Raw genomic sequence first — 20,182 nt, forward strand, 5'->3', positions numbered from 1 at the left:
AAAAGAAAAGAAAAAATATAACCCACAAGACACTGACAGACAGCAGTCTCTATTTATGAATATATTTTAAATGTTTTATCAAAATTATTACAAGGGACAGTTCAGTCGCTGGATATTGATGGGACATGCTCCTAGCATCCTAAATTCTACAGCCTTGAGGGGTCGGAGGGTTGTTGTTGCATAAAGTAAAAAATATGTCAAGGTGATGCAACTTTCCTGATGATGATGATGAAAAAAAAGTCTCTTTAAAAGAATGAAATTTTGGAAATTAAAACTATTAGCAGTGTGGCAAAAAAAAAAAAACGTTTGTCAGCAATGTCACATGGTTCACCTAGCATGCAAAAACAAGGTCGGTAAGTGTTCTTGAACATCAGAATTTTTTTTGATCAAAGGTAAGGTTGTTTCATGTTATAAAAATGTAGTGTGGCTCCCATAAAACATTATAGTATTTATAAATTAATAATTAATTATGTTTAAAAAAAAATTTTTTTTTACCATGAAACATTTATTTACAAACCTTATTAAAAAGAATTTTAAAGATTTTTTTTTCTTTGTGTAGCTGATTACTGATCCTCACTGCTGGAAAAATTAAAGTTGTTACCATTCTGAGTAAAACTCTGTTTAATACTTAGGAATAATAAGTAGTAGGTGCCCTGTGGCAAAACATATGACCGTAGTGAAACGAGACAGTGAATGGGGATTGCATGGGTATACACTGTTTAATTTTATGTCACGTTACTTTGACCTTGCATTCTCTCTAGACAGGGCTGTTCAAGCTCTCAGAAGAGGAATTCCTCATTAGTCCGCTGGAGTCGGCACAAGAAAAGTCAGCCCCACAGGCTCATGCAGTCTACAAGCGACATGCTGTCCAATCAGAACACCAGCTGGTGCAGCCTCTGTTTGGGGAGCACACAGCTAACGCGACCTGTGGGGTCAGAGGTAAGACTTTAGGGCGTAGGATTCAAAGGGGCTAAATCATTTATGAACAGATGTCTTTCATGATTAAAGCACATCATGCATTAATGATCCAAGCTCATTTTTAATCATCTTTAGATCCTTTAGGAGGGGCAAAGCTGGTGGAGAGGCAAAGAGAGCGCTGGGAGAGACGGCAACATCGCAGACGGATTAGACAGCGCTCCATAAGCACTGAGAAGTGGGTAGAGACTCTGGTAGTGGCTGACCCTAAAATGGTGGAGTATCATGGGAGCAAAGGAGTTTCGAGCTATGTGCTCTCTGTCATGAATATTGTGAGTAACAGTCCTATCTATAAATAATTCATGGTGTTTTCCAAGGCAAGCACCGCTATTACTGTTGCTCATACTTATTCTAAACCCTTAAAGAGATCACTGTCCTGTCATCATTTTCTAACCCTTGTGTCATTCCAAACCTGTACCGTATGTGTATTTATTGAAATTGTGTTTTTTTTTATACACTGAAAGTCAGTGGGGTTCAGTGTTGTTTTGAACCTCACTGACTTTCACTATATAAACAAAAACAGTAAAACAAAAGCAAAACTTTATTATCTTACACAGAAGAAAGTCATACAGGTTTGGAATGACATTAGGGTGATTCAGTTTTCATTAAAATCTTTGGGAGAACTGTCCCCTAAGCTTTAAAGGTGCAGTACAAAAGATTTGGCCCTCTAAAACTATGGAAGCGTGTTTCTGCCACAGAATTAAAAATATATAGTTGTGAATTTCTATCTCACAATTTGATTTTGTTTTTGTCAGAATTATGATCTGTATTCTCTCAATTCTGATTTTTTTTTCTGCCACAGAATAAAAAAGGTAATTGCAACTTTTTATCTCACAATTTGGACTTTGTTTCTTGTAATTCTGAGAAAATGTCAGGATTGTGAGATATAAACTCAGAATTACAACTTTGTATAAAAATTCTGGTTTACATCATCGCAATTCTTTTTTTTTTTTCGCCAAGGAACAAAAAAGGTAATTGCAACTGAGTTTGTAAATCTGAATTGTGAGATATAAACTCACAATTAGATTGTGAGAAACAAAGTCACAATTACCTTTTTTATTTTTTAAAAACAAAAACAAGTTTTCCATAGAAAACCGCAAGTTGCTTGTGGATAATTTTTTATTTTTTTGGTAATTACACAAGTTCTTTAGCACAGATGAATATGAAGGTTTGCACTGATTTTTTAATGTACTTGTCAATAATAGTTTATTTTCAGTATAGTCTTCTGCTGTTCTATTACTTTTCAAAGCGATCAGATTTATGAATTTCATCTGGGGAATGGTTAGGTAGTTGAAAATAATCTCATGATCAAAACATTCACTTGCATTCACTAGCTTTCACATTTTAAGCAACAACCTTCAAATCCTAGCAACCACCAGGCATTGCGGTGGCAGCTTCCACTTCTCACATTTTCTTATATATACTGTTTTACACCATGTTCATCCAGCTTAATCACGTTATAGCTGATAATTGTAGTAGACTGTGATCTACTTCTAATTATAAAATCCAATGTATGATTAGACTTGTTTCTAAGGTGAACAAATTGTCAATCGTCGTCAGGAACACCCATGGAAAGAGTTCAAAAAGTTTTCAAATCCGTATTTTTCTTTTTTTCATTCTTAACTCTGACGTGTTGTTTCAAACTATCCTCATTTCATCCCTTCAGCTTTCACCTCGCTGACTCTCTTCTCCTCAAATAGCTACAATGTGCCTTTAGGCAGCACTCATTCTGCTAGTTGCTCCTGAGCTGGATCCAAGTCAGCTGACCGTGTTACTGATCCAGTCTGTTAGGTACATTTTCCAAAATATCCTCTGTGTGCTTTGTCTGGCTTCTGTTTTTGTGGAGGGAAAAGCCTTCAGGGAAAAAAAAGTTTTCCATTCCAGACACTTGGTTGGTATTGAAGAACATTCTATAAAGGGGAAACATTCCATTATCCTCAGTTTCCTGCCAGGCTGCTTCTCTTGTAGGTCTGTCCTGCTACGTATGGGCAACAAGAATTGGCAGGATTTTAGGTCTGGCAATATATACTCATTGTTGCAGTATTTTACTTGTTTTCGTGTATCGTTGAGCAGGCTAAAGGTAATAAACCAATACAGAATCAAAGAGAGGAATACAGAGCTACAGTAAGTAAAAGAGGCTGTTGGATAAATGGTTTAGACAAATGTTCCACATTTTAGTAAGCTACCTTGCTGTCTACTGCTGACATAAGAAGGAATATTCTAAAGATGCGGTCACATTTACCATTGCTCTGCAAATCTTCTTGGGTGAAATATAATCATTTCAATCGATGTGAATGGATATTTAATGTGAGGGTGAAACAAAATATTTTTCTTTGCAGATTCAAATTGATCGCATGTGTTTAATCTTTGATGTGTTTTTTTGGCATTCTCTTGGGGAAAATTGGTAGACAGTGGTCCAACATGTTAATCTGAAGTGATTTTTCAAAAAGTAAAACTGAAAAAAAAAATAGGCAAACACAGTATACTCCATTAACTTATTGTACCTACTTTAGCCTCTTGTTTGCAGTTTAAAGAATCAGCTGAGAGGAAGAATTATTTGGGCTTCAGGCACCATTGATTCTCTCTCCAGCAAACATACTGCACCACTGCTGATATGTATTCACAGTGCCTTTTTACTAAATATGTCATTACAAATATGACTATTACAGAATTACAAGTTTTGGTTTACATTTTAGGATAACATAATAGGATTTGTTATGCAATTCCTAAGATGTTCTGAGTGGTTGTTATTTCATTGCTATGCAATTGCTTAGGTGTTCTGATGGTTGGCAAGCAATTCCTAATTGGGTGCTAGAGTGTTCTGGGTGGTTACTAGATGGTTACTTACTGGTCCAAGTCAATAGATATGGCTTGTGTCTCTTAATACATGTAAATCTTAATAACTTTCATGTGTCAGGCAAATTTTTTTAGCCAGATTGCTTAAAAAAGTAAAAGCACACCTCTGCTTTAAACATGATATTAGTTCCCTATCGAAAGGGAACTCCCGTTGCGTCGTTATATTTCATTGACGACTGCTATGGGGGAAACTCCTGTTTACTCTTTTACTGAAGCCAGATCGGTTAACGTTTGTGTACTGCACAAACCAATGGCGCTCAAGCCCGCCAGAAGGGGCGGAGCCGACTGCTACAGAAGTCGGCCCAGTGCGCCATTTCATCAGAATCTTCTCCTTCAGCGACGAGACCATCTCTTCGCTGACTCTGCAATTAAGAAGCCAAAAGCAGAAGTACAGCCTGCAGCTCGCACCGTAGAAACAAGCCCCCGGCAGCGGAAGAAGCGAGAAGCCTTCCCCTGTGGCTATCCGGATGGTAAGAGCAATTCCTGTACGTTTCTCTGCTACGTTTTTTGCAAATGTCGCGAGTGTGCCTCGTACAAGGAGTCCTGCACGATGCAGAAGGGCAGTGAATGCGTCACCTGTTTGGACAGCCCCATGCAGAGACTGTATGCTCATTGAGACGGAATGCTCTCACAGAGGACATGAGTCTTTCTCTTCTCCGAAAAAAAAAAAAAAAAAGCCCCACTCCCCCGTTTCTCCTCTCTCAGCGAGCTTGGAGAAAGGAACGGTGCAGCCACGGAGCTGAACAACTGGGTTTGAATGATCGCACGCCGGCAAGAGCCCGGGTGCTCATTCTACCCCGACACCTTTATCCGCCGGTGTGTGTTTTATAAGTGAGTTTAGCGCCCCTTTTCAAGCGGCTCAATCTCTCTAGACGGATTAGAGTAAGAATGCTGTCACCAATGATCAGATCGCTGATGGCTTCGCATTTGTGTGTGCGTCGCTGAGGCTGCGCTCACTGAGACAGGCCGCTTTCACAGAAAAGGCGTGAGTTTGTCCCTGCATCGCTCACGGATCCCCTTCTTCAACAAAGATGGCCCCGCAACTCTCGCGCATCTCCTCTCCCAGTTACCACGGAGAAAAAAATGGCGAACTCATGAGTTTTGAGCGATCAGGCATGAGTGATTTATGTTGGCACAGTTCCCGCGTGTTTCACTCTTACTGCAGCACTTTGATCTGCTAGTGTATTTTATACGTGAGGATCAGTGCCCCTCGCTTCATCGAGTGGTTCTGTCCTTCTAGGCAGATCGGAGTAAGGGCTGTCACTAGTGATTTACATCGCTGACAGCCTTGGATTTGAGTGCACCACTCACCTGGGTAACCCTCACGCTGAGGCTACACTCACTGAGACAGATCGTGAGAGTGAGCGTCTCGCGCCGGCACGGCTCCTGCGCGACCCACTCTCCCCTCAGCGCTTTGATCCACCAGTGTGTTTTACACGTGAGGATTACTCGCTCCAGTTCGCTCGCAGGTCGCCTCGCTCAGAGGTATTATTCACACTTCGGTACCGGACAATGCACGTTCTTCGGTCTAGAGTACATACACTGCTTGCAAAGGTGCCATGGAAACGGACCCCTTAGTGAACAGCGAGTCGGGTTTTTACAGCCGATACTTCCTTGTTCCCAAGAAAGATGACGGCAGACCAATTCTCAATCTCAGACGTATGAATCGGGCTCTCATGTGACGGCCGTTCAGAATGCTAACTTTTAAACAGATCCTCATGCAAATTCAGCCCGAGGACTGGTTTCTGTCTGTGGATCTGAAAGACGCTTACTTTCATATCTGAATAGTGCCCCGTCACAGACCGTTTTTGAGATTAGCTTTCGAGGGAGTGGCCCATGTATCTTTTATGAAGTGCGTAGACGTGGCTCTTCCCCCTCTGAGACCGATGTGAATCCACATACTGAACTACCTCGACGACTGGCTAATGCTAACTGACTCAGAACGGCAATTGATTGCTCACAGGTCGTTGTTGCTGGGGTTGAAATGCGAGCTTGGATAAAATTCAACGAGCGGCGGCGTCTTTCAAGCTGGGGGCTTTGCGTCCCCTCAAAGCATTTCAGAGGATGCCTCATGGCTGCCTCCAGCTCAGGCTGGGGCGCTCTGTACGAGGGCAACCCGGCGTGCGGCTCCTGGTCCACCCACGAGCGACGCTTGCAAATCACTGCCTCAAAATCATGGCTGCAGCCTCCTCAGTTATTCTCCTGTGCCTGCTACACAGGCAGCCCCTTCAATATTGGCTAAAAGCCTGCGTTTCGTCCCATGCATGGTGCCTGGGCCGCACTTATGTCTAGGTAACCCATCGCTGCCTCAAAGCTGTGGCCCCTTGGACAACTCCTCACCTGTTTCAATCAGGAGTACAGTTAGGGACAACCTCCAGAAGGAAGGTGATCACGACGAGCTACTCCTGCATATCAACTGCCTCGAAATGATGGCTGTTTGTCTGGCCCTAAAGACCTTCTTGCCAGCCTTAAAAGGGCATCACATCCTAGTCCGATCGGACAACACAACGGTGGTGGCCTACATCAACCACCAAGGCGGCCTCAGGTCATGTCCCCTTCACAGGATGACTCGACGTCTCCTGCTTCATGCGCCGTGTCCCACGTGCTTATTTTTCTGCAAGAGCTGCTGGACAAGGGGCGTACCCCTTCCACGCTTAAGGTCTATGTGGCAGCTATCGCGGCGAATCATTCTCCCGAGGCAGGCCGGTCTATTGGCATAAATGGGTTGGTTGTTAAGTTCCTTAGATGCGCTCGGCGGTTGAATCCTCCTCGTCCTAAGACTTTACCGACCTGGGACTTAGCTATAGTCCTCGGGGCCCTCAAGGGCCCTCCCTTTGAGCCACTTCAAACTACTGGCTTAAGGGTCATGACGCTCAAAACCGCTCTACTGTTGGCCCTGGCGGTCAAGCGAGTGGGTGACTTGCAAGCCCTATCTATCAGTGCTTCCTGTCTTGAGTTCGGACCCAATGACTGTAAGGTTGTTCTCCGGCCACGCAGCGGCTATGTACCAAAGAGACACAGAGCCCAGGTTATCTCCCTTCTAGCACTCCCCGCATCAGATGGTGAGCAGGGACCTAACTTACTATGCCCGGTCCGGGCAATGCGAGTGTACTTTAAGCGTTCTAAGTCGTTTAGACAGTCCGTTGTGTGCTTTGGAGGCCACTCTAAAAGGCTGCCGGTCACAAAGCAAAGGCTGTCTCATTGGATAGTAGAGGCTATCGCCCTGGCCTATACCTCAGTGGGTGTACAGTGCCCTATAGGTGTGAGGGCCCACTCCACGAGAGGAATGGCCTCTTCCTGGGCGTGGTCCAACGGAATCTCTATTGGGGAGATTGTGCAGCCGCCGGATGATTGTCGCCGTCGACCCTATTAGATCCTACAGTTTGGGCGTCCCTGCCCTGCAGGCATGGGTGTTATCAGTTTAGTGCTCTTTTCTCCCTTCGGGTGGACAAGGCTTATGGCAAGCAGACCCTAGATACTTCTCGGGTCTCTTATAGCTTTGACTCATGAGGCCCACTCTGAGTGTGCCTGAGCTGAGCTTGCTGAGCAGGCTTTGTTCTGTTTCTGCGTATAGCACAGCGCTGAGATAAGGGAACGAGCGTTGCGTAACTGGCAGTGCTATAGCTGCACGCGAATCGATGGCTGTCGCTTCAGTCGTTGATTCTGATGAAACGGCGTGCTGGGCCGACTCATGTAGCAGTCAGCTCCGGCCCTTCTGGCGGGCTTGAGCGCCTTTGGTTTGTGCAGTACACAAACGTTAACCAATCTGGCTTCAGTAAAAGAGTAAACAGGAGTTTCCCCCATAGCAGTCGTCAATGAAATATGACGACGCAACACTCGTGAGTAACCGGAACGATTTCATTCATGTCTGTAGCTTAAGCAAGGATGAGTTATGCCCAGAAATTCACTCATTAATTGCAGTGACTAATGATCACAAGTTTTTTATTAATTTGCTTTACATCTCTCGCCTTGCTTAATATATTACATAAACATATTCCATGTAAGCTTGATCACTGCAGAGAACTGGAACATTAGTACATGCGACCTGAAAAATCAAGGTATTATAATAAAGTTAACCAGACTTTGAGTGTGCCATAGACTCATCAAAGATCAGATTAATGTCAGCAGAAGTTCCTTCACCTCAAAAAGACAGAACGGCTTCAAAGGTGCCTCATTAATTCACTGGAACATTTTGTAATGAGCACCACAGAAGCATAGAAAATGCCTCATCACATTTCAGACCACATTTACCTCAAGGAGAGCTTTGATATGAGAGCAGAACTTATAAGCATCTCACCAACAAAGAATCTGTTTGCACTTAACTCCTTAGTTCAATATCAGTATGTCAGTCATATCAAGTGTTCTTGAGTTCTTTCTGTGATTTCTTTTGGTTACTTCTCTGCATTGGAATTCCTAGACCCTGTTTAGGGGGGGCTTCAGCTCCACTGTCTTTCATCTAAGCCCCTGTAAAGATCTGTGATTAACTTGGCTGTCATCTCTCCTAAAAATCTGTCATTATGTGATCTCTCCTCAGGCTTGCTGAAAACAATGGCTGCAGTAAGCTATCTGAGGTTACTTCACTCTAAATCCTTCCCGTACCAATCATTAAAAATGTTACAACATAAGTATTATCGTTCCCTCTAGTCATTGGCCAGATCATAGGCAACATAAGGCTCCACACACAGCTGTCACAGATACTCTGTTAATTTCTCTAGCTTGCATCCAGATGCTCTGCATTCCAGGGGAATCAAAACAAACGGTCATTACTGTCCAAAGATTTTTACCCAAAATGAATAAACCACTGCAGGAGAAGGGTTGTGATGTAAGATTAGCTTCAAACCGACATGACATTTCAGATAATATTTCAATTATTTACAATTTCATATGTGTGAATGATGTGTTTTATAGGTGGCAGGGTTATTTCGGGATGCCAGCATTGGAAATGCCATCAACATTGCTGTCGTGCGTCTCATTCTGCTGGAAAAAGATGAAGTAAGTGAAATGACAAAGCAGTGATGCACACCATTGCTCTAAAAATACATGAAGGAATACAGTCAATATCATTGCTGCAAAACAGACAAGGTGCACTATGACCACGGTTACATCGTTCTGCTCCTGACTTCTTTTTTTTTTTTTTTTTTTTCTTGGCCTGTCAGTAACACAGATAACACATGACAGTACGTATGTGTAGTTATGCTATCATCATTCACAGCCTTTTTTTTTTTTTTTTTTTTTATATTATTTTTTTTTTATTAATTAATTAATTAAATTTTATATACCCTTTTATTTAACCATACTATGACCGACAAGACCAGGGGACAGAGAAAACAAGAGAGAGAAAAAAAAAAAAAAAAAAAAAAAAAATAATAATAATAAAAAAATAATAATTATAATTATAATGATAATAATAAAAATAATAATAATAAAAAAAAAAAATAATAATAAAAAAAAAAGGAATTAGAAAACAAAAAAAAAAAAAACAAAAAATTGTGGATAAAGTCAACAGAGAAGGGGGAGAGAGAGAGAGGAAAAAAAAGAGAATGGGGGATAGAGAGAGAGAGGAAAAAACAAAACAAAAAAAAAAGACAATTTGCTTCGATACCTGCTGACAAAAAGAGAAAACAACAGAAGACACAACAGAAGACACAACATCAGAGAAACTGCAGCAACAACCAACATCTGTATGAATCACAATAAATTCTAAATGTTAAATGTTATTGAGCAACACGCATAACTAATATTACAAAATAAGTTTTGAAGCAACAGTAGATCAGAACAATGTGTGTCTGTGAGCACCCGTTTTTACACCAATGTGAATGCTTGAGTGTACACCTGTGTGTGTGAGCGCGCTTGTGTTCATAAGGTTCCTCCATGTAAATGTTTAATAGTGTGTGTGTGGGGAACAACAGCCCCATCCCGCAAGGCATGAAGCAGGCATGGAAGAGACCCAGGCCCCAAACATCCGGAGGCCCCCCAGGGCACGGGACCCCCAGGGGAACCACCGCAGGGACAACTGCGGCCCCCACCCAGAAAAGGGCAGAGGAGAGCCCGAAGGTGGGACATCCGACAGCCACAGTGTAGACACCCCAGGGTGCCGTGGCGGCAAGCCCGCAGGCTCCGCCGGCAGCCGACCACACCAGGGCAGACCGAGCCCTGGGCCCGGAGATCCAAGGGCCCCCCACCCCCCAACCGGGGCCCAGCAAGGCCAGTAGGGCCAGGCCCCGCCAAGCGACCGCCGAGAGTGGGCCAGCGCTCACCCGAGCATCCTGCCCCGGCGCGAGAAACCACCAATGCACCGGCGGCATCCTCCACCGGCAGGGCATGGTGGTGGGGTGGGGGTCGACTGAGATGATGAGTGAGGTGGAGTCTAAGGCCCGACCTGACACATAGACGTAGACGAACAAGCACACATATACACAAGCATACGTTCCCACCCTCATGCACGCAACGAATATTCTCACCCTCACCCCACATGTAGACACACAAAAATGGACATGGTACCCACACTCACACTCCCTATATGCACTCTATACTCCTAGATCCAGGCACCACCACCCCCAGAGGGGTAATCAGCGCCCGATCCCGGAGCTGAACCCCCTTCGCTCTGGCGTGGGGACAGGAAGACCACCCCGGTCCCCGCAGCAGCAGAGAAGACCACCAGCCCAGACCCCGACCGGGCGGCCAGCTCATCCTCGCAGCCCCCGGCCCCGGACAGAGAACAGAGAACAGGGGTGTGAGATAAAAAAAAAAAAATAAAAAAAAAAAAAAGAGACCCCATGCTTCACCTCACCCGCTCAAATGTAGTGTTGGTGTGTGTTGTTCTAAGGTGCTTTAAAACAGGGGTGCTTTAAAACAGGGGAGGGGCACCCTCCACAAGCTTGTGTCAGCTCGTCCCCTCCCTAGAGCCCTCAATGTCTATGTGCAACTTAAAATTGAGAAGTGGGCACTGGCACCAGAGGGAAGGCTGAATGAACAGACCGCCCTCCGGATGCCATTCAGTGTGCCCACCCCCAAGGCCCTATATGTATGTGTCATGTGACAGTAAGTAATGAGAATGTCTAAGCTGTAATGTGTGATTGAGATGCAGGTGGCCACGAGGAGACAGAGGAGTACCACCTCCCCCGCATCCCAGCGACACACCCGCACCTCAAAACCCTACCTATGTGTTGGTGTGATGGAGCGGGAGAAGTGAAGCCTTAGGGATGGGGAGGAAAGCATCAGAGGGGGCAAAATACCCCCCCCTTCGGAGCCAGCTCCCCCGCTGACCCCCATAGGCACCCCCGTTACCCCAAATCTGCCCAGGGCGGGGGGCCCAGGCCCATCCAGACCAGGGCCCATGGCAGCCCGGGGCGGCCCACCAGACCCCACAGCAGAGGAAAAACTACCCCACCCCATCACTCATTCAACTCCCAGACTACATAAGACAATAAGACACCCAGGTTAGGCCCGTTTTCCCTGCCTCTATTGGATCCCCCCCGCGGAGGCACCGATGCATCGAAGACCCCCACACCAGGGCCGGGCCCAAGCGCATGCACCAACCCATGCTCCCGGCGGCACACCAACCAGGACCCAAGCCCCCCAGGCCCAGCCGTAACCCCAACCGGGAGGCAGAGCGCCCCCAGAACCCCAAGCCCCCCCCGGACCAACCCTGGAATAGTGCAGCCGCCAGGCCGGCAACCTACGTCCGCCGGCACAGGCATCCCCAGTAGCGCCGCATGCAGCCGCCAGAAAAACAGCACCCAAGAGTCACCAATACCCCATCCAGGCCAAGATCGCAGCCCCAGCGCCGAACCCCCCAAGAAACCCACCCCCAGGGAACTCCCAGATGCCCCAAGCCCATATGGCCACCCCAACAGCAAAAACCACAGCCGGACAGAATCAGGACCCCCACTCACACTAGGTGATGGAGCTGATCAAAGGAGTCCAGAGAGATTGATCTAATGTGGCAGCAGAAGCTGTGTCAAGACTAATATAATCCCACAAATAATTTCTATATTGGTTGATATTAAGATTATTTTTATTTTTCCAGTTCATGAGGACAGTCTTCTTAGCAATGCATAGGGCAGTGAAAGCCATGTGGATTGTGTTACCTTCTGTAGTGACACCATCTAGGTCGCCCAACAAGCAGACTGAAGGAGAGGCTGGAATAGAGCATTTAAGACACTTTGATAAATCTTCACAAATCCTGTACCAGTACCTCTGAACAGGTGGACAGAACCATAGAGCGTGGATATAATTGTCAGGTGTATTGCCTTGACAGTGTGAGCAGTTGTTAGAAGCTGTAAGACCCATCCTGAACATCCGATGACCTGTGTAGTGCACTCTGCTCCTGACTTCTGCTGACGAGTGAATTCAACGAGTTGAGCACGCTCTTCGGAAGCCTCTCGTGCTGGCGGTACGGCGCTTCAGCGGCGGTGGTTATTTCTGTGTCGAGTGGATTGCACACATCAGGTTGCACTACCCCCTGTTTGTGTTGCAGGCGACCATCTCCCCTGTGCGCTTCAGCACGCTAAAAGAGCTTTTTCCCTAAAAGAGCATTCACGGGTGTGTCTTTTTAAAGATGACGTTGCATCTGGCAAACTCGATGTTACGTCTTTGTAAAGACGAGTTGGGTCTTGCTACAGACAACGTGTCACCTGTGCGTTTCTGGATGTGGTCGTTACCTGGCGCCGGGTGATGGTCATGATCGCTGTCTCACGTGCCTGGGCAGTAAGCATGCTGAGGTGGCGTTCGTGGATGAGGCATCTTCTCATGGTAGAAAGATGATCATCTTGGAGTTGCAGGCCAGGCTCCGTTACCTCGACAAAGGGGTGGAGCTCTGTTGCCTCTGCCTCGATCTGGTTCTCGTTCTGGCTGCAGAAAAACAAGGACTACTTCAGGCGGTGGCACGGGTGGTCTGAGGATTACAGTGGTGGCAAACCCTCCAAGGAATCAACCCTCGAGGGACCATCGCTCCGAAACCAGTTGAGCTGCCAGTGGAACGTGCTGGGCCCTCTACAAGGGGCGTACCAGCAGTTTCCTTGGCGAGCCTCCCGACGACCGGATGTCGATTACTGCATCGGAGGGTGAGCCGGAGCTTTTTGGGGAAGAAGATTCGGCTGCCCTGGTGCTCCGGCAGTAGCAATGCCTGAGTCGGATCCAGAAATCATGGCTATGCTTTCCCGGGCCACTGAGAGGGTAGGGCTCGAGTGGAGATCTCCACCATGTCCCGAGCCCTCGAGGTTGGACGACTGGTTTCTCGGGGTAGCTTGCGCTGGTTCTCAGCCCCCTGCCCCAGTGCCTCTCTTCCCGGAGGTGCATGTCTGTCACGGAGGCCGGCAGAAGGGAATGCCGTCTCCAAGCAGAGGATGGTCCACTGAATAGTGTACGCCATCACCCTGGCTTATCAGGCACAGGGTGTGCCCTGCCCGTTCAGGTTGAGAGCCCACTCTACTAGAAGTGTTGCACCCTCCTGGGCGTTGGCTCGTGGCGCCTCGCTGGCAGATATTTGTAGATCTGCGGGCTGGGCGACCCCTAACATGTTCGCTAGATTCCATAGCCTTTGTGTGGAACTTTGTGTGGTCTCCTCCTGTTTTCTCATCTCAAACGGGTAGAAGCACTGAGAGGCCCGGGTTTCGGGTCGGCTTGCTAAAACTGCTCCAGAGAGTCCGTACTGTAGACCCTGTCGAGCTCCTCTGTCCCTCGGCAGCCAGACCAAGTCCTCACTCGATGAATCCGTGAGAACTGGGTTCCATATGTGAGACATAATTGGATCCCATATGTGTAAAGTCCACGGTATAGCCTCAGAGCCCGTGTTTTCCCGGCAGACATTCTGCCATTATCCAAGATGCTACAATCACCTCTAATCTTCCATATGCACCTAAACAGTTGTTCATATGTGTAAGTGCATATCAGAACCTCCTTCGGTAAGGGTGGGATTCCGCAGGGTTCCGGTTCCAAGTGAATGGGTACGTTTCCCAGTGTTATCCAGTCTTACTGAGTGGGTAGTGCCATAGCAACAGTAACTGGTCTTCTTGTGGTAAGCCCTGACCTGCGCCAAAAAGTAGGGCCGCAGGAGGCTTCCACAGGACACTGGAAGGGGCAGTATCCGGAGTGACCAACTGATAGGGAATGTCTCGGTTACGTATGTAACCCTCGTTCCCTGAAGGAGGGAACAGAGACACCACGTCCCGTCACCACGGCTGCTGTACCACCGCTGAATGGCTGGGTCACTGGCTCGGCTCCTCAGCGAAAACCTGAATATGCACTGCACCTGCTGCCTACTTATACTCACGCTGTGATCAGCGGCAGCTGGATGCAATAATCTCATGCCAATGTGCATTGGCTCATTTAGTTACACTCGAAGTGGATCTGTCTCTCTAAGCAAGATCCCAATTCGTCTGTCACCGACGTGACGTCTCCGTTCCCTCCTTCAGGGAATGAGGGTTGCATACGTAACCGAGACGTTTCTTATTCCCAAATTAATTTTAATATTAACCACTGGAAAACACTGGTGAGAACACTGAACCACTGAATCACTGGTTTGAGTAGCACAACTCACTGAAAAAATACAGACTTGGAAAAAATGTCAAGACATCATTGTGATTTGCTTCCTCCACATCTGGAGAACAGAGACACACATGTCTGATGTGCTTTTAAATACGTCATTAAAACTAGTTGTTCAGTTTGTCTGCTTCAGACTTTGTGTAAATATGGTTGTCACTCCTGTAAATAACCAAATTCTGTGTGTGAAAAGTAGGATTAAGCACTCAAAAGAAGAGTGACAACAGTATTTAGCTATTCAGTGTTATAAAAGGTTGTAGTTTGGGTTATTAATTTAAACCCCCTTAACCCTTTCAAGAGATGGAATTTATTCCATATATTTGTTCATTTTGCCATGAATTAATAACAAACCTGCAAATTAGTGTGGGTATACTGTATGTTTAAATCTGAAAGTCTGGTGCCAGGGGTCATTTTTGTGGTGCTTTCTCCCAGTGATTTATGCATTAAAGGAGGACTTCTCAACTCTGGCCCTCAAGGTCCACTTTCCTGCACTTTCCTGAGTTTTGCTCTAACCTTGATCAAACTCACCTGCCTGTAGCTTTCTAGTAATCCCGGAGACCTAGATTAGTTTGTTCAGCTAAACTCCACTGGAAAGTGGACCTTGAAGGCCAGAGTTGAGAACCCCTGCAGATTAGTTCACCCAAAAATGAAAATTCTGTCATCAATTACTTGCGCTTATGTAGTTATAAACCCATAAGATTTGGCTTTTACTCCCATATCAACACTGATTATGCACAGAACACATCAAATATGGTAAACAAAAGCTCAGCTGTGCTTGCTTGATGTGCAAGAACCAATAAGGTTTCATGTAAGCACAGTTGAGCTTCTGGTTTAATGCGCTGTATGTGCGCTGATCAGTATTTATATGTGAATGTGTTTATCATACTGTACATATGGAGATCAGGTCTCAGAAAAACTATGGTTTCAGTTAGGGATGCACCGATACCGGTATCGGTATCGGGCCCGATACTGAGCTCCTGTACTCGTTAAAATGACCCGATACCAAACGCTGATACCACACAGCATGTGATAAGTGCCATATTCAGACAAAGAAATACAGACAACAGAACAACAGACAGCAGAATGGAGTTATTAGAGATTAAGGATGTCTACGAAGTATATGCATGCAATGAAATTAATGTTAAACATTCAGTATTGACGCCTGTATAGCTGACGTGAGCGAGCTGATGGGCTAAGCAAAGCAAGCTGAGTGGATTGAGCGCGCGGCGGCACAGATGCGCGAGCTGGTCGAGTGAATATCCCTTTCTCACAGACATCACTGCATAGTTTGTAGTTCGGTCGGATATGTCAAAAATAAGTAAGTAAAACAATACATGAGTTACTTAACGGTAGGGAGGGAGGGAGAGAGAGAGAGAGCGTGCGCGCACTTCTGTTGTGTGATCTTTATTGATGTTCGCTCACTTGGCACACGCATCATTTGGCTTAAAACTAAATCGTAAATATAAGACAATTTATAGGGGTATTCTCTATAAACCATCATTTATTTTCAACCTTAAGCATACACGACATTCTGGTGAAAGTAAAACTAACAGCTAACTGTGTTCTGTACTTGTCCCTCTCATTCTGCACCAGTACAAATACGTGCGCACGTTGCGCGTGTTTTGCTTGCTTCATGATTGATTATGCATTATATGAGTGGCTTTGGAATATAAATTGCAGCACGTTTCAGATGAAAAAAAGCTACTTTTATTTCTGAAAATATCACAGTTAGGAGATTTATAAGTTCAAGTCAAGTCAAGTTGAGCTTTATTGTCATTCCGCTACATTCGGGGACATACAGTGGAACGAAATGTCGTGCCTCGCAGGACCACGGTGCTACATAAATACAGACATACAACAATGAAGTAAAAAAACACTATAAACCTATACACAACTAACCTACTGACAGATTTGAACTATAAGTATACTATATATAAATATTTACCCTATACAAACAAAAAATAAAAGATAAAAAATACAAACTATACGAATGCTTCACATAAATATTTACCTTATACAAAATAAAAAATAAAAGATAAAAAATATAAACTATACGAATGCTTCACATAAATACTGTACATGTGCAAAGAGAAACATTTTGAGTCAAGTAGCTGGTTGGGGAACAGTGCAGGATGATTTGTAGTGCATGCGCATGTAAACATACATATATTGCTGAGTATTTTGTGGCTTGTGTACATGCAGCAGTGTGTGTAAAGTGTGCACATAGAGGAGAATATGTTACTACAGGTGGTTTGTACAGGCCCACTCACCTGTGTGTAGCACATTATAACCAGTGGTTCCCTGCATTATTACAGCAAAACGCATAATTAAAGTACTGAGCCGCTGCAATGGAGCAGCTCTAATGCTATTAAATTAAAGATGATGTACCATAGAGCAAAAAAATTTACAGTGAAAGTAACAAAAACTTGTCAAATACATTTTAATGGGCATAATTAAGTGTGAAAATAACCGAAGATATTATACAATCAAATCAAAATAAAGTAAACTGTGACATATTATAACCAAAAATTCTTCATACAGTGGACTACCAGTAAAATTTATACAAATTTGGGACAAAAAATTATTCAGGGCGAGTCTGGGAAAAAAACTGAAGTTCAGGTTTGCATGAACCTGGTTTACAGCATGCCCAGGAGACTACAGTGGCCCGACAGAGTATTGATAGTTGTGTAAATATTGTCATACTAACAGCTGTCTGAATCATTTTTGGTTGATTGTAATCCATTATGTACCTTTCTATCAAAGTTATCTGACATTATCAAGCTGAATTTGTTCAGACAAAGTTTTATAGAGTTCTTGTCATATTTTATTACCATTTTCTAAATTATAGCTAATAAACCATGATAATGTGAGACATTTTAAAGGTGTTTGAATAAATTTTGGTGTGACTGTATTTATTTGATAAATGAAGTTAACCAATTAACATTATACATACTCTTTTGGTTTTCTGTACCCAATATTTAAAAAATGTACAAATGCAATGAAAATATCAGTATGGTACTCGGTATCGGAAAGGACCAAAAATAAAAGTATCGGTATCGGGCGAGTACTGGAAAAAGTATCAGTGCATCCCTAGTTTCAGTAAACACTGAATCATTGAACTATATTGGTAATAACGGAACTTGAAACAATAGTTTGCTATCAGTGCTTTTGGGAAAAGTACCCAGGATTGGTGTGAAATGCCATGTGCTCAAATATGCCTCCTTAAAAAAAACCACACACAAGTATCAATTTATAAACTGGGCTAGCTGAGGCTGTAAAAATCCACAAATCACCAAATATGTGACCCTGGACGACAAAACCAGTCATAAGTAGCACAGGCATATTTGTTGCAACAGCCAACAAGGTCAAAATTGTTGATTTTTCTTTTGTGCCAAAAATCATTAGGATATTAAGTAAAGATCATGTTGCATAAATATATTTTGTAAATTTCCTACCATAAATATATAAAAACTTAATTTTTGATTGGTTATATGCATTGCTAAGAACTTCATTTGGACAACTTTTTTTTTTTGCACCCTTAGATTCAAAATTTTCAAATAATTGTATCTCGGCCAAATATTATCCTATCCTAACAAATACCTCAATCGAAAGATTATTTATCCAGCTTTCAGATGATGTATAAATCTCAATTTCGAAAAATTTACCCTTATGACTGGTTTTGTGGTCCAGGGTCACATATGGAAAGCTCTTTGATTTTTATTTATTTTCTTTTCTTTTTTGGCATTGTGGTTTACAGTGTGTAACCACCACATTGTATTTATACGAATAGTGTTTGCCACCATCTAAAAGTTAGTGCATTTTAGAGTTGTATCATTACTTTCATAAATTCTCATTCCTCAACATGATACCTTCAATAAGCTCCAATAAATACATTTTTATTTGCCTTTCATATTAATAATAAAGTAGTAATACTTCTTTAAACTCAATAATTATGTCGTACTTCATACATGCAAACGTTACATATACAATTTTCTCTTTTTATGTATTTAATTATTTTATATGTTATCAGGAGGATTTGAAAATTACCCATCATGCAGACAACAGCCTGAACAGCTTCTGTAAGTGGCAGAAAGGCATCAATATGAAGGATGATGATCATCCAGTCCATCATGATGTGGCTGTCCTCATTACTAGGTACACATGGCCTAATTGTAACCAAAATTGCATTGCTTTACATATACAGTATAATAGACATGTTAACCATTTTCTGTGACACAGAAAAGACATTTGTGCTGCCATCAATAAGCCTTGTGAAACATTGGGACTGTCTCATGTGGCTGGAATGTGCCAACCTCACCGCAGCTGCAGCATCAATGAAGACACAGGCCTGACCCTGGCATTTACAATCGCACATGAGCTTGGCCACAAGTAAGTCCTATAACACAGATTACATATACTGTATACAATTATATTTATAAGTTAGGTATACTTTTGAAAGATTATTAATGGAATTTCCGTGTATGTATATACCTTTATACACCTTTAGATCAAAAGGTTTTAAGACCACAGGAAGCAAAAATGGACTCAAGTGTCCAAACATTTGGTTGTTGTGTACACATTTCTAGACTCCTCTTTCCTTCCTCAAATATGGTCAAGAAGAAAGGCTCGGTGACATACAGTACATGTTGACACACTTTCTGTAATGTCTGGGTTCTGTCTTTTTGTAGTTGTACTGAACATTGTTGTGAATTACTCTTGAGTGGTAGAGACATTTCACAACAGTATGTGAGGCATCTCAGCTCCAGTATTAAAGGGGACCTATTATGCCCCTTTTTACAATATGTAAAATAAGTCTCTGATTTCCCCAGAGCGTATATGTGAAGTTTTAGCTCAATATACCGCACAGAATTTTTTTTATAGCTTGTTAAAATTGCCACTTTTAGGGTATGAGCAAAAACACACAGAGTTTGAGTATATTGCTTTAAATGCGAGTGAGCTGTTGCTCCGGAAGAAGAGGGTGGAGATTCAAGAGCTCCAGCTCCTGTATTAGCAGTGCTAGCCTTTGCAAATAAACATTCCAATAATAATACAAACCTGTTATGTTTACAGAAAACTACTCGGTTTCAAAGTCAGTCATCTGATTATACTGTGCATAATAAATTCGCGTTTATGAATTACACAGACGGGGAGCACGGCGGGATAAAAATAACAACATAGCTGGTCTCATGCTATCACAAACTTTATAAGTTCCACTTCTGATTATGAGCTCGACAACTTCAAGTGATCGATCATATGCAACTTTTAACTACCACATTCCTATTCACAATCATTCTGATAGCACTTGAAGGCAGCGTCAGTGAAAACACACAGAGACAGTGACTACGTTTACATGCGCACGAATAATGCAATTGTTTCCAATAATCAGAGTAAGGACTTAATCGCGTTATGATGTTTACATGTCAAGAGCAAATCTCTTACTCCCATTTACATGCAATTTCCATTATTCTTATTATTCGCTAAGAATTGTGGTTAATTTTTTACTGCCATTATTCACATACCCCACTGGACAGCACAAATGATGGACTCAGAAAGAGCAGGTGTGTTACTGGCCGCTGTTTTAATTTATTTACATCTAATGTAAAACACTTTTGTATGATTGTATTTAGGGCTGGACAATAATTCAATATCAATATGTATCACGATATAATTTTTTTTTCAATAACTGTGGTATGATTTTTAAACACATTTCCGATATTTCAATATACATTACCAGTGTTTCCCATACATTGATTTATTTGTGGCGTTTGACTTGAAGTGAAGTGACATACAGCCAAGTATGGTGACCCAT

At 43.5% G+C, this 20,182-nt stretch overlaps 1 protein-coding gene across 1 annotated transcript in view; it reads left to right on the plus strand.

The window, feature by feature from the left end:
* Positions 1-20,182, plus strand: part of LOC306847385 (A disintegrin and metalloproteinase with thrombospondin motifs 7-like) — a 94,491-nt gene that overhangs the window by 4,539 nt on the left and 69,770 nt on the right. The window contains exons 3-7 of the mRNA XM_079381311.1: positions 762-939; positions 1,054-1,247; positions 8,740-8,823; positions 18,404-18,528; positions 18,613-18,762. Coding sequence (XP_079237437.1) covers positions 762-939; positions 1,054-1,247; positions 8,740-8,823; positions 18,404-18,528; positions 18,613-18,762 — 731 coding nt within the window. The remainder of the gene's footprint in view (positions 1-761; positions 940-1,053; positions 1,248-8,739; positions 8,824-18,403; positions 18,529-18,612; positions 18,763-20,182) is intronic.

Source organism: Barbus barbus (genome assembly GCF_936440315.1).
Source record: "Barbus barbus genome assembly, chromosome: 1".
NCBI classification, from domain to species: domain Eukaryota; kingdom Metazoa; phylum Chordata; class Actinopteri; order Cypriniformes; family Cyprinidae; genus Barbus; species Barbus barbus.